Source organism: Macaca fascicularis, chromosome 16 (assembly GCF_037993035.2).
Source record: "Macaca fascicularis isolate 582-1 chromosome 16, T2T-MFA8v1.1".
NCBI lineage: Eukaryota > Metazoa > Chordata > Mammalia > Primates > Cercopithecidae > Macaca > Macaca fascicularis.
This window is the reverse complement of record NC_088390.1, coordinates 47,677,008-47,692,494: the sequence shown is the minus strand read 5'-3', so window position 1 is coordinate 47,692,494 and position 15,487 is coordinate 47,677,008. Positions and strand designations below refer to the sequence as shown.

The following is a 15,487-nucleotide window of genomic DNA, read 5'->3' as shown; positions in this document are numbered from 1 at the left end:
TGGAGTCTCAGTCGGTCACCCAGGCTAGCGTGTAGTGATGTGATCTCAGCTCACTGCAACCTCTGCCTCCTGGGCTTAAGCGATTCTCCTGCCTCAGCCTTGCAAGTAGCTGGGATTACAGGTGCCCAGCATGACGCCGACAATTTTTGTACTTTGTTTTTAGTAGAGACAGTGTTTTACCATCATGGCCAGGCTGGTCTCGAACTCCTGACCTCAAGTGATCTGACCACCTCAGCCTCCCAAAGTGTTGGGGTTTACAGGTGTGAGCCACGGTGCCTGGCCTGAGAGATATTATTGAATGAGAAATCAAAGTACACCTTTTGTATTAAAAAAGCTACATAGTCACAGTTCCTTAAATATACACAAAAACTGAGAAGACACAGCATACATGAAAAATAAAGAACAGCATGAATGTGTGTGGGGCAAGGGGTTGGAAAACTAGGTTGTGGGAGATAAGGATGGGAAACTTTTCACTTATTCTTTTTTCCTTTCATTTTGAAACACTTATCATTAGTATTTAATATTTATTTTTATTTAAAAAATAAACAGAGGCAAGGTCTTGCTATGTTGCCAAGGCTGTTCTCAAATTCCTGGGCTCAGGCAATCCTCCCACCTTAGCCTCCAAAAGTGCTGAGATTACAGGTGTGTGCCACTGTGCCCAGCCTTTCATCAGTATTTAAACTTTTTGCTTACACTACTTTAAATCAGGCAGGGAAAAAAAAGACATGAGCTGGACAGCATCCACATGAACCAATCTGGCAGATAAAATCAACTGCAAAATGAGGATCATGGCTAAGAGCTGCAGACACTTGTACAGGATTTTACACTCTAGAAAAAAAAAACTAAGTTCATGTATATTTAACTGTGATGACTAAAGGCAGATAAAAATATCTCCATAGCAAATACAATATAAAAGCTAGTTGCAGCTTTAATTTGAAGAAATGTATAAAACATCAGGCTAGGTAGTAGGTAGGGAAGACAAGATAATCTCCAGTGATTTTAACATCTTTCTACTACTGAAACTTGAGCCACAAAGGAAAGCTAAACCACCAGCCAATCTTGTAGTTTTGGTAATGAGCCAGACACCTTGACTATATAAAATTAAGTGAACTTAAAGGGTGTTAATCTTTCTCCAATTGAGGTAAAATTCTTTTCAGAGTCTCCAAAATAGAACTATTTCATTGTTTAAATTTAGAAATAGGTTTAATATCCATAAAATAGATAAGCAGATGGATATTAATGGCTCATGATCTGCCACATCCATAGCCAATATCCATAATCACTCTATCTTTTGAATAGATGGAAGTTTAATTGCCATGCCTGGGATTTGAGTTTATGTCTCTTAGGGGAGAGATAAAGGTGTTAACTACTATATATCCTTTTGGAAAATTCCAACTATAAGTTTTGAGGATACTTTGATAAGAGGAGAGAAGAAAGGTGAGATAAAAGCAGAAAAGCAGTGTTAAAGTTGCTGTAAGTGCTTTGTTTCATACAAAATATATATAAATGCCTGTGACATGTAATATAGCCCAACACTAACATTTTTGACAAGTGTAGACTGAAAAAAAAAAATAAAAACCAAAAACAGCTGACAACCTTCCCCCCCCACACACAAATTTACAAGGCAGAGTTCAGATAAGGTTACGTATCATTGTGAAAATGAGCTCTAACTCTGAAAATGAGCTCCAACATATCTAAACTAAACTTCCAGTACTATCTCATCCCATTTAAAAAAAGTACTATCTCATCCCGTTAAAAAAAAAAGTGAAATCTCTGATATTTTAAAAAGTTAAAATTTAGGGCAGGTGCAGTGGCTCAGGCCTGTAATCCCAACACTCTGGGAGGCCAAGGTGGGCATATCACTTGAGGTCTCAGGAGTTCAAGACCAGCTTGGCCAACATGGCGAAACTTTGTCTCTACTAAAAGTACAAAAATTAGCAAGGTGTGGTGGTGGGCACCTGTAATCCCAGCTACTTGGGAGGCTGATGCAGGAGAATCGCTCAAACCCGGGAGGCAGAGGTTGCAGTGAGCTGAGATAACGCCACTGCACTTCAGCCTGGGTGACAGAGCAAGGCTCTGTTAAAAAAAAAAAAAAAAAAAAGTTAAAATTTAGTGCAATAAATGTATTTTCTGTCCACTAAAAAATTAACAAGGTAGAAATTAATTTGTTCATCATGATGCAAACTTAAAGTTCCAAACAAAGCTATTAGCTATTATACCATTACATATACAAAACAACTTAATTTACCCCAAGGTGACCATTTTTCTCCTTTTCTCAACAGCAGGCAAGCCACTGAAAACTGCAACCACAACAGCATCTGAATCCAAAGCTTTACACTGCCGGTCTTCAGTTTTTGGCAGAATATCACCAATACTGCCATGTATCAAGGCTCGGGGAGAACTGTGCCTGCTCCCAGACTGAGAGCTTCCTGGGGAGCCTTCAAAAAAAGGAAGAGGGAATACAAAAATTAACTGGGTATGATGGTGTGCACCTGTAATCTCAGCTACTTGGGAGGCTGAGACACGAGGATCACTTGAACCTGGGAGGCGGAGGTTGCGGTGAGCTGAGATTGTACTACACTCCAGCCTAGACAACAGAGCAAGACTCAAAAAAAAAAAAAAAAAAAAAAAAGGAGGGATAATCAGAAAGAAGGCAAATAAACATGGAAGGTCTCTCTCAGTTATATTAGAAAATCTCACTATATATGTTAATTTTAAAACTACATAAAAACTTCAAAAATAGGCCGGGCGTGGTGGCTCATGCCTGTAATCCTGGCACTCTGGGAGGCCAAGGCGGATGGATCACCTAAGGTCAGGAGTTCAAGGTCAGCCTGGCCAACGTGGTGAAACCCTGTCTCTACTAAAAATACAAAAATTAGCTGGGCGTGGTGGCGTGTACTTGTAGTCCCAGTTACTCGGGAGACTGAGGCAGGAGAATCACTTGAACACGGGGGGCGGAGGTTGTGGTGAGCCAAGATTGTACCATTGCACTCCAGCCTAGGCAACAAGAGCAAAAAACTCCATCTCAAACAAGAAAAAAACACTTCAAAAATAATTTTGAAACATATCCCATTTATTTTTATGCCAGGCATTTAAAATTAAGGAGTCCAGGCCAAGTGTTGTGGCTCATACCTGTAATTTTACACTTTGGCAGGCTGAGACAGGAAGACTGTTTGAGCTCAGAAGTTCAAGACCAGCCTGGGCAATGTAGCGAAACCCTGTCTTGGTAAAAAAAAAAAATTAAAAAAAAAAAAAAAAAAAAAAGCCAGGTACGGCTGCATGTATCTGTGTCTGTGGTCCCAGCTACTTGGGAGGCTGAGGTGGAAGGATCACTTTTGTCTGGGAGGTCAAGGCTGTAGTGAGCTATGATTGCACCACTGCATCCCTAGCCTAGAAAACAGAGCAAGACTCTATCTCAGGAAAACAACAAAAATAAAAAATAAATAAAATCAAGGAGTTTAGAATACATAGTCTAATGGCTGTATGTTAAGGGTCTGTTCTGTTGTGAGATCAAGAAACTTTCGGGCCAGGTGTGGTGGGGCTCATTCCTGTAATCCTAGCACTTTGGGAGGTTGAGGTAGGAGGATTGCTTGAGCTCAGGAGTTTAAGACCAACCGGGGCAACCTGTCTCTATAAAAAACACAAAAATTAGCCAGGCATAGTGGTGCACACCTGTAGTCCCAGCTACTTGGTGGGGCTGAGGCAGGAGGATCGCTTAAACCACCGGTCGAGGCCGCGGTGAGCCAAGATCGCACCACTGCACTCCCGCCTGGGTGACAAAGTGAGACCCTGTTTCAAAAAAAGAAACTTTCAAATCCAACGTTAGCATTTTTGGTACCCTTCAAGATCTAAAGCTCCATGATAACATCAATTTCAGGTAATAAATATCTACCCCACTAAAAGTACATTCTGAATCCCTCAAATTTACCTTCAGACAGAGTCTGACAGTCTCCCTTTGAACGACTACTCTCTCCAGGGTCCACTGCTCTTCGAAGTGATAGACTACCTGCTACACTGGATCGAGCTGGCTTGGGCGAATTACTCTTCTTATTTGTGGCTGCAAAGACATTTAAGAACACCTCTGAATAGGATACAACAGCATAAAACTTACTATTTAGTCCGTCAGAAAAAGTTTTAATCTTACCTTGCATGGAAGCTGTTCTCTCTACTGTCTAAAAATAAAAAACATTCTGTAGCCCCAACTGGTTATAAAACATTCCCATCTTGTTGCTTGTGGAGCAGAATCTTTGTTTTTTCAGACGGAGTCTTGCTCTTGTTGCCTAGGCTGGAGTGCAATGGAGCAATCTTGGCTCACTACAACCTCCACCTCCTGGGTTCAAGCAATTCTCCTGCCTCAGCCTCCCGAGTAGCTGAGATTACAGGCAGCTGTCACCATGCCCAGCTAATTTTTGTATTTTTAGCAGAGACAGAGTTTTGTCATGTTGGCCAGGCTGGTCTCGAACACCTGACCTCAGGTGATCCACCTGCCTCAGCCTCCCAAAGTGCTGGGATTACAGACATGCGCCAACCACACCCAGCCCGTAAAATCTTAACTTAAAAGATTATCTGTGAGCTCCATAAGAAAAATCATACAAATTTCAATGCAGTTAAACAAAAATATAACCCATCAAACATATGGAAATTGTTTTTTTTTTTTTTTTTTTTTTTTGAGACAGAGTCTCGCTCCGTCGCCCAGGATGGAGTGCGGTGGCGCGATCTCAGCTCACTGCAAGCTCCGCCTCCCGGGTTTACGCCATTCTCCTGCCTCAGCCTTCCGAGTAGCTGGGACTACAGGCGCCCACCACCTCGCCTGGCTAGTTTTTTGTATTTTTTTAGTAGAGACGGGGTTTCACCGTGTTAGCCAGGATGGTCTCGATCTCCTGACCTCGTGATCCACCCATCTTGGCCTCCCAAAGTGCTGGGATTACAGGCTTGAGCCACCGCGCCCAGCCAGAAATTGTTAAGTATTATTGGATTAAAAAGAAAATCAATGCTGAGTTAGAAACAAATTACAATCACGGTACTTCAAATCAAAATGTCTGTCGCCCAACCAGTAGTGAAAAGAAAATGTATAGCCTTAAAATGAATTAATTAGCAAAAAAAAGGGACTATATGACCTAATATGCATAGATTCAAAAGCCAGGAAAACAATAAAAATAAACAAGCAAGAATGCTATTGCCAGAAGGCAGGGACCTGCCCTTGAATTCAGCCTGCAAATCTGTGAGTTAAATAAATCTCTTTTAAAAATAAATTTTTAAAAAAGAACAAAAATAAAATTGTAAAAAAGAATTTAAAAAAAGCAGAAGAAATCCATTAATAGATAATAAACAGGTTTAGCAAGGTTGCAGGATATAAGACAAAATAACTTACTGTATTTCTCTGCACTAGCAGATAATGTGAGAATGAAGTTAACAAAACAATTTCATTTTTAATAGCATAAAATACAATTAAAATACTTAGGAATTTATTTAACAAAAGAAATGTGAGACTTGTTCACTGAAAACCACCACACATTGTTGAAAGAAAATAGAGACAACAGCAAAGACATCCTGTGTTCATCCTGATTGGAACACTTAATACTGTTAACAAAGCAATATTCTTAAAATTGATCTACAGATTCAACACAATTTCTATAAAAATCATAGTTGTTTCTTTTTTTTTTTTTTGCAGAAATTGACAAGCTAATCCTAAAATCTATTTGAAAATGTAAGAGACCCACAATACCCAAAATAATCTTAAATGGAACACTCACTTCTGATTTCAAAAGTTACTGTAACTACAGTAATCAAGACTGTGGTACTGCCATGTACACATATATATCATCAAAACAGAACTGAGAGTCTAGAAACAAACCCTTACATTTATGGTCCACTGATTTTTGACAAGGATGCCAAGACAATGCAATGGGCAAAGAAAAAAAGGGGACAATAACGAGTGCTGCCAATGGTGTGGAAAACCTGGAGCCCTCATATACTGTTGCTGGGAATATAAAATGATGTAGCTACTTTGGAAAGTATTCTGGCACTGGTAGTTCCTCAAAAAGTTAAACACAGTTGCCATGTAACCCATTAATTCCACTTCTAAGTATATACTCAAACAAAACCATATGTCCAAACAAAAACCCGTACATGAATGTTCATAGCAGCACTACTGATAATGACCAAAAAGTAGAAACAACCCAAATATCCATCAACTAATGAGTGGATAAATAGTATGTAGTACAGCCATACAATAAAATATCATGCAGCCATAAAAAGGAATAAATATATGTCACAATATGGATGAACCTTGAAAGGGCTGTGTTAAGTGAAATAAGCCAGACATAAGACCTCATATGTTATGAGTCTATTTATATGAAAAGTCCAGGCTGGGCGCGGTGGCTCACATCTGTAATCCCAGCACTTTGGGAGGCCAAGGTGGGCGGAGCATGAAGTCAAGAGATCAAGACCATCCTGGCCAACATGGTGAAACCTCGTCTCTACTAAAAATACAAAAATTAGCTGGACCTGGTGGTGCACACCCGTAGTCCCAGCTCCTCGGGAGGCTGAGGCAGGAGAATGGCATGAACCCAGAAGGCGGAGCTTGCAGTGAGCCAAGATTGTGCCACTACACTCCAGCCTGGGCGACAGAGCGAGACTCCATCTCAAAAAAAAATCCAGAAGAAGAAAAATCCATAGAGAATAAGTAGATTAGTGGTCACCAGAAGATAGGAGGAGGGGAAGATGGGGAATGACTCTTTGGGTTTGGAGCTCTAGGGAGAGGGTTAATGAAAATGTTCTTAGACTTAGATAAATGTTCTAGACTTAGGAAAAATGACGACCAGTTTCTCCACTAAAAGGATAAATGAATTATCAGTTAAGGAAAAAAGCGTTAATAGGCCAGGCGCAGTGGCTCGTGCCAGTAATCCCAGAACTTTGGGAGGCCAAAGTGGGTGGATTACCTGAGGTCAGGAGTTTGAGACCAGCCTGGCCAGCATGGTGAAATCCCGTCTCTACTAAAAATGCAAAAATTAGCCAGGCATGGTGGCACACACCTGTAATCCCAGCTATTCGGGAGGCTGAGGCAAGAGAATTGCTTGAGCCCAGGAGATGGAGGTTGCAGTGAGCCAAGATTGCGTCACTATACTCCAGCCTGGCGGACAGAGTGAGACTCTGTCTCAAAAAAAGTATTAACAAAGACAAAAGCAGAAATATAATGAAATGGTAAAAGAGAATGTATGAAATGAATCTAAGAACTTAGTCTTTGAGGAAATGAACAAAATTAGCAAACCCCTTGAGCAGGTGAAATCAAAGGAGAAAAAAAAAAACCACAAGTAAGCAATAAAATAAGTGAAAAAGAAGTTAACACCCCACATGCACGAGAAGTTTTAAAAATTTCAGAAAACAGAATAAATGACTGTACGTCAATAAATTTAAAGACCCAAATATAATCAGTTTTTCTTGAAAAACTATAGTAACTGACTTAGGTAGCAGCAGAAGTATGAGAAAACCACATCTGACAAGAGATTAATGACCAGGATCTAAAACAACTCTACAGGAAAAAATTTAATAATCTGATTAAAAATGGGCAAAAAATCTTAATAGATATTTCTCAAAAGAAGACATACAAATAGCAAACAGGCATATGAAAAAAGTGCTCAACATCACTTATCATCAGAGAAATTCAAATCAAAACTACAATAAGATACCATCTCATCCGAGTTAAAATGGCTTTTATTCAAAACACAGGCAATAACAAATGCTGGTGAAGATGTAGAGAAAAGGCAACTCTCATACACCATTGATGGGAATGCAAGTTAGTAAAACCACTACGGAAAACAGTTTGGAGGTTCCTCAAAAAAATTAAAAATAGATCTACCATATGATCCAGCAATCCCACTGCTGATTATATACCCAAAAGAAAGCAAATTAGTATATCAAAGAGATATCTGCTGTCCCATGTTTACTACAGCACTATTCACAATAACCACGGTTTGGAGGCAACCTAAGATCCATAGACAAATGGATAAAGAAAATGTGGGTTGGGCATGGTAGCTCACGCCTGTAATCCTAGCACTTTGGAAGCCCGAGGCAGGTGGATCATTTGAGGTCAGGAGTTCGAGACCAGCCTGACCAACATGATAAAACCCCATCTATACTAAAAAATACAAAAAAATTAGCTGGATATGGTGGCACATGCCTGTAGTCCCAGCTACTTGGGAGGCTGAGGCAGGAGAATCACTTGAACCCAGGAGGCAGAGGTTGCAGTGAACCGAGATTGTGCCACTGCACTCCAGCCTGGGCAACAGAGTGAGACTCCATCTCAAAAAAAAAAAAAGAAAAAAGAAAATGTGGTACATATACACATGGAATACTATTCAGCCATAAAAAAGGAATGAGATCCTGTCATTTGCAACAACGTGGGTGGAACTAGAATCATTATGTTAAGTGAAATAAGTAGGCACAGAAAGACAAACTTCACACATTCTCACTTATTTGTGGGGGCTAAAAATTAAAACAACTCAACTCAAGATAATAAAGCAATGGTTACCAGAGACTAGGGAGTGTAGCGGGTGACTGGGGAGGATGGTTAATGGGCACAAAAATATAGTTAGATAGAATGAATAAGATCTAGTATTTGTTAGTACAACAGGGTGACTACAGTCTACAATAATTTATTGTACTTCTAAAAATAACTAAAAGAGTACAATTGGATTGTTTCAACACAAAGGATAAATGCTTGAGATGATGGATACTCTATTTACCCTGATGTGATTATTATGCATTGTAAGCCTGTATCAAAATATCTCATATATCCTATAAATATATATACCTAAAATGTACCCACAAAAATTTTAAAAAAATTAAAAATAGGAGGAAATCAATAAATGCAACAGAAATTAAAAAGGCTGTTAAAGTTCTAACTCTGAAGGAGTTATTATACTAGTTTTATGAATGCTATTTATCAGACATAAAGTTTAATACAGCATAGGAGCAAACTACATACAGTTAAAATAATTTTATAGCATAGAAAAGAACAAAAACATCTGAATTTAATCTGTAAAACAAGCACAGAATTAGAACTAAAGTGGATTAAGGATAATGTAATGAAATAGATCAATTTCACTTATGACTATGTAGTCAAGGATCCTAAGTAAAATATTAGCAAACTGAATATAGCAGTGTTTTGATTTTTTTTTAAATTATAGGCCCAAACTAAATACGATACATTCCAGTATTTCAAGAATGGTCAACATTAGAAAAATAATATATTTTATGATAATAAAGTAATGGAACAAAATAGTAAATCATTTTAACAAATGTCAAAACGTTTGATATAATTCTATACAGCTTTAGTTTAAAAAGAAAGGAAATTCTCGTGGTAAGAAAAGAGGCAGTTTGGTGTTAGGGTGAAGGGTATAGGCTCTGAGGTTCAAGTTTTTGGCTATGCCAATTACCAATGTGAAACTAGCAACATTATTCAATGCCTGCTGCCTTGGTTTCCTCGTCTGTAAACTGGGAATGAAACTGACTTACCTTACCTCTTAGACTTCTTGTTAAGATTAAGTGAGTCAATGCATGTGATTTAGAATAGTTAGAATAATATCTGGCACACAGTTAACAGTAAATGTTAGCCATTATTGGTATTGTTGTTACTAGAAATAGAAGGATGTACCTTTTTTTTTTTTTTTTTTTTTGAGACAGAGTCTCGCTTAGTCGCCCAGGCTGGAGTGCAATGGCACGATCTCGGCTCACTGCAAGCTCCGCCTCCCGGGTTCACGCCATTCTCCTGCCTCAGCCTCCCGAGTAGCTGGGACTACAGGCGCCCGCCGCCTCGCCCGGCTAATTTTTTGCATTTTTAGTAGAGACGGGGTTTCACTGTGTTAGCCAGGATGGTCTCGATCTCCTGACCTCGTGATCCGCCCGCCTCGGCCTCCCAAAGTGCTGGGATTACAGGCGTGAGCCACCGCGCCCAGCCAAGGATGTACCTTTTTAACTTCTTTTTTTTTTGGGGGGGGGGGGACGGAGTCTCGCTCTGTCGCCTAGGCTGGAGTGCAGTGGCCGGATCTCAGCTCACTGCAAGCTCCGCCTCCCGGGTTTACGCCATTCTCCTGCCTCAGCCTCCCCAGTAGCTGGGACTACAGGCGCCCGCCACCTCGCCTGGCTAGTTTTTTGTATTTTTTAGTAGAGACAGGGTTTCACTGTGTTAGCCAGGATGGTCTCGATCTCCTGACCTCGTGATCCGCCCGTCTCGGCCTCCCAAAGTGCTGGGATTACAGGCTTGAGCCACCGCGCCCGGCCTTTTTTTGAGGCAGTCTCACTCGTCACCCAGGCTGGAGTGTAGTGGCACAATCTTGGCTCACTGCAACCTCCACCTCCTGGGTTCAAGCGATTCTCATGCCTTGGCCTCCTGAGTAGCTGGGATTACAGGCATGTGCCATAATGCCCAGCTAATTTTTTTGTATTTTTAGTAGAGAAGGGGTTTCTCCATGTTGGCCAGGCTGGTCTCCAACTCCTGGCCTCAAGTGATCTGCCCGACTCGGCCTCCCAAAGTGCTGGGATTACATGCGTAAGCTATTGCACACAGTTTTTTAAACTTGATAGAAACAGGCCTGTAATCCCAGCACTTTGGGAGGCCGAGGTGGGTAGATCATAAGGTGAGAAGATCAAGAGCATCCTGGCTAACACGGCGAAACCCAGTCTCTACTAAAAAATACAAAAAAATTAGCCAGGCGTGGTGATGGGCACCTGTAGTCCCAGCTACTCGGGAGGCTGAGGCAGGAGAACGGCATGAACCCAGGAGGCAGAGCTTGCAGTGAGCCGAGATGGCCACTGCACCCCAGCCTGGGTGATGGAGCAAGACTCTGTCTCAAAAAAAATAAATAAATAAAAGAGAAACAAAAACAAAAAACTACCTATTGAAACATATAGCAAACCTCAAATTTAATGAGAAAAAAAACTAAAGGAATTCCTAAATAAAGTTGAAAAATTATAAAAATCCTACCACTGTTACTAGGAAACTGTTGAGGTAGCTGCCTAGACAATGCAATACAAAAAGTAAGCAGAAAAGGAATGAACAAATTATGATTATCTGCTGATGATATAAATATTCAGAAAATCAAGATAACTGATTGAAAAACTGTTAATAAAACAAATTCACCAGGCCAGGTGCGGTGGCTCATGCTTGTAATTCCAGCACTTTGGGAGGCTCGATGGATGGGAGGGTCACCTGAGGTCAGGAGTTCAAGACCAGTTTGACCAATATGATGAAACCCTGTCTCTACTAAAAATACAAAAATTAGCCAGGCGTGGTGGCATGCGCCTGTAATTCCAGCTACTCGAGAGGCTGACAAAGGAGAATCACTTGAACCCAAGAGGCAGAGGTTGCAGTGAGCCAAGATCGTGCCATTGCACTCCAGCCTGGGCAACAAGAGTGAAACTCCATCCCCCACCGCACAAAAAAAAAATTGTTACATTGGTTGAATACAGAATAAACATAAAAATCAGTATTTTTGTCTTTTATGTCAGTAACAATTAGAAAATACTATGAGAGAAAAAGAGATTCCACTCACAATAGCTACCTGAAATATAATATGTTGAGAAATGAATTCAACAAGACATATATAGAACTTACATGAAAAAAACTGAAAATTCTAAAAAAGGATATGAATATAATAGATGACCTGAATAAATGGAGAAGCACCACATTCCTAGACATGAATGCTTTGATGCTGAAAAGGTATCAACTGCCCAAATTAATCTCTCTCTCTTTAAGAGAGAAAGACTCTTGCCCAGATTGGAGTGTAGTGGCACGATCATGGCTCACTGCACCTGAAATTCCTGACCTCAAGCAATCCTCCCACCTCAGCCTCCCAAGTAGCTGGGATTACAGGTACATACTACCATGACTGGCTTATCAAAACAATTTACTTTTGTAGAGATTAAGGTATTGCCATGTGATCTTGAACTCCTGGGCTCAAGAAGCCATCCTCTCCCAACAGCATTCCATCATGCTGGGATGAACAGGCATGAGCCACAGTGCCTAGCATCCCCAAACTAGTTTTTAAATGTAAAGCAATTCCAGTCAAAATACTTTGGAGGAGGATTAAATGTGCAAGAACTACCAATAACATTTTGAAAAACAAAAACAGAATAAACATATCCTATCATAGTATTACAAACTATAAAACTACAGTAGTTAAAAAAAAGTGTTAGTCTGGTAGAGGACATGACAAATAGTGGGTTAAACAATACCAAATTGCTGTTTCTGTATGTCCAAAACTTGAGTACTGGCAATTTCATTTGTTTCAGCCTCTATGAGTTCAAAAACAGAACCATGTTTGGGAATCTGCTCTATAATAAAGAATGGATTTCATATTGCAGCATATTTCAAAAAACATGTTTCATTCATTTGGGGAAAACATCATTCCACTTACCTCACACAGCATCATATAAAATTAACTTCACATGAATTAATGACCTATATGTAAAAAAGTTAGAAAACAAAAAGTACCAGAAGAAATTAAGGGTTATTTTTATTAACTTGGGAGTTAAAAAGCCTTCCAAATAAAAACAGTAAGACCCCCAATGCCATGAATATTATTATTATTTTTTTTTTTATTTATTTTTTTTTTTTTTGAGACGGAGTCTCGCTCTGTCACCCAGGCTGGAGTGCAGTGGCCGGATCTCAGCTCACTGCAAGCTCTGCCTCCCGGGTTCACGCCATTCTCCTGCCTCAGCCTCCCGAGTAGCTGGGACTACAGGCGCCCGCCACCTCGCCCGGCTAGTTTTTTGTATTTTTTAGTAGAGACGGGGTTTCACCATGTTAGCCAGGATGGTCTCGATCTCCTGACCTCGTGATCCGCCCGTCTCGGCCTCCCAAAGTGCTGGGATTACAGGCTTGAGCCACCGCGCCCGGCCGCCATGAATATTATTAATACAGATGTCTAAGATAAAATTTTAAACCTCTGTGATTAGCAGGAAAAAAAGGTGGCAATGGGGAAGAGACAGCTGTCCCTTGGAATACGTGGGGGTTGGTTCCAGGACCCCTGCACCAAAATCCTCAACTGAAGTCCCACCGTAAGATCTACAGAATCTGCCTATATGAAAGTTGGCCTTCCTATATGCATGTTTGGCATCACCCGAATATTGTATTTTCAATCTTCCTCTGGTTGAAAAAAATTCGAATATTAAGTGGACCTGTACAGTACAACAAGCCTGTGCTGTTCAAGGGTCGACTGTATCTGCAAAATATGTAACAAAGGCTTTTTGAGAAAGTTCACTCAAAAAGCTGTACTTTTTTTTTTTTTTTTTTTTTTTTTTTTTTTTTTTTTTTGAGACGGAGTCTTGCTCTGTTGCCCAGGCTGGACTGCAGTGGCCGGATCTCAGCTCACTGCAAGCTCCACCTCCCGGGTTTACGCCATTCTCCTGCCTCAGCCTCCCGAGCAGCTGGGACTACAGGCGCCCGCCACCTCGCCCGGCTAGATTTTTGTATTTTTTAGTAGAGACGGGGTTTCACCGTGTTAGCCAGGATGGTCTCGATCTCCTGACCTCGTGATCCGCCCGTCTCGGCCTCCCAAAGTGCTGGGATTACAGGCTTGAGCCACCGCGTCCGGCTACTTTTGGTTTTAATATACCATTTGGTTTAATATACCATTTCCTTGAATAGCAGGTGAGGCCAAATATCTTTTCATATTTTTATTGTACATTTGTATTTTTTATGTTAATGGCCTATTCATAACCTTTATTCATTCTACTAAATTGTCTTCCTTATATTAAGAGAATTCTATAAATTTTGCAATTATCTCCTCGCCAACCCATCTTTACTGGATTATTCACATCAGTATCAAACATTAATACAGCCAACTTTTTTTTTTTTTTTTTTTGAGACAGAGTCTCGCTTTGTCGCCCAGACTGGAGTGCAGTGGCCGGATCTCAGCTCACTGCAAGCTCCGCCTCCTGGGTTTACGCCATTCTCCTGCCTCAGCCTCCCAAGTAGCTGGGACTACAGGCACCCGCCACCTCGCCTGGCTAGTTTTTTGTATTTTTTAGTAGAGACGGGGTTTCACCGTGTTAGCCAGGATGGTCTTGATCTCCTGACCTCATGATCCGCCCGTCTCGGCCTCCCAAAGTGCTGGGATTACAGGCTTGAGCCACCGCGCCCGGCCTAATACAGCCAATTTTAATAAACAACACACACAAAGAGAACCTAGAAACAGACCCTCATCTATATGGTCAAATGATTTAGACAATGGTGCTGAAACCATTCAATGAGGAAAGAAAAGTCTTTTCAACAAATAGCGCTGGGAAAACTGGATATCCATGGGCAAGTCAGACCCTTCCCTGACACCATAAACAAAACTTAATTCCTGATGGATGAAAGACTAAAAGTAAGACTAAAAGCAAGAACTAAAACTTTTGGAAGAAAACAGGAGAAAGCTTCATGACAATGGATTCAGGCAATGTTTTCTTGGTTATGACACCAAAAGCACAGGGAACAAAAGGAAAAACACATAAAATGTGCTTCTTTAAATTAAAAACTTTAAATGTCAAATGACACAATCCACAGAGGGAAAAGGCAACCTCCACACTGGGAGAAAACATTTGCAAATCATATAATTGATAAAAGATTAATATTTAAAATATATACAGAACTCCTAAAAGTCAACTACAAATAAACAACCCAACCCAATTTTAAAATGGGTTTAATTCACAGATGAAAAAAATTGAAGAGGACACAAAAAAGGACACCCCTGCCAACAAGAAACTATTGACCCCACACCTCCTCCAGCTTCTACCTACTTCATTGTGAAACTTCTTTTAAAGAAGTTGTACATTTGCGCTCTGGTCCCTGACCTCATTCACTCTTCTGCTACACTACTCCATGGGAATGGTTCTTAAAAGGGCCACTTGGCCTCTTGCCTTGACACTTCTCAATGATATTTAACACAGGGGTAACCACTCTACTTCTTGAGATGCATTATTTTTGATTTTTGACATATTATCCCTTCTAGTTTTTCTCCTACCCTAATGATTGCTCTTTCAACTTCCCTTGCTGGCCTCTCCTATTTATCAGCCCTTTAAATGTTTAAGTGCCACAGAGTCAAAATTTTGCTTCTCCATTGAAACTCCCTCCAAACTTGACCTATTCAGTCCTCTGGATTTAAATAATAGAAAATACTACTGACTCCCAACTGTTTATATCCAGCATTGACCTCTCTGAGTTTCAAACTTGTGTACCATTCGTGTGTCTATGACATTTTACTAGGATATCTAGCAGGTGTCTCAAATTTAACATGTTTAAAAAAGAATACCCACTTTCTGCCCTTACCTCCTCCCAAGCCCCACAACCTGCTTCTTATCTTATTTGCTTCTCAATAAATGATACCACTGGCTACTAAGTTGCTTAGGCCAAAACTTAATCATAATTCTTAGTTTCTTACTTTTCCTAAAACTCTATTTAGGCTTTTTCAACTATTGTTCTGAGAGAGAACTCAGCCCTGCTGAT

The 15,487-nt window shown here is 40.4% G+C and overlaps 1 protein-coding gene across 44 annotated transcripts in view; it reads right to left on the bottom strand.

Annotated features, from left to right (window-relative positions):
* Nucleotides 1-15,487, bottom strand: part of TRIM37 (tripartite motif containing 37) — a 140,205-nt gene that overhangs the window by 46,351 nt on the left and 78,367 nt on the right. For 31 of the 44 annotated variants that reach the window (XR_010581795.1, XR_012425575.1, XR_010581793.2 and 28 more), the window contains 2 exons: nt 3,929-4,057; nt 2,249-2,438 (listed from right to left, as the gene is read on the bottom strand). Coding sequence is in view for 41 of the 44 variants with exons in the window: in XM_074019113.1 (XP_073875214.1) it covers nt 2,249-2,438; nt 3,929-4,057 (319 nt within the window). In the remaining 3 variants the exon portion in view is untranslated. The remainder of the gene's footprint in view (nt 1-2,248; nt 2,439-3,928; nt 4,058-15,487) is intronic. The other 13 variants (XM_074019120.1, XM_074019123.1, XM_074019125.1 and 10 more) reach the window with 1 other exon arrangement.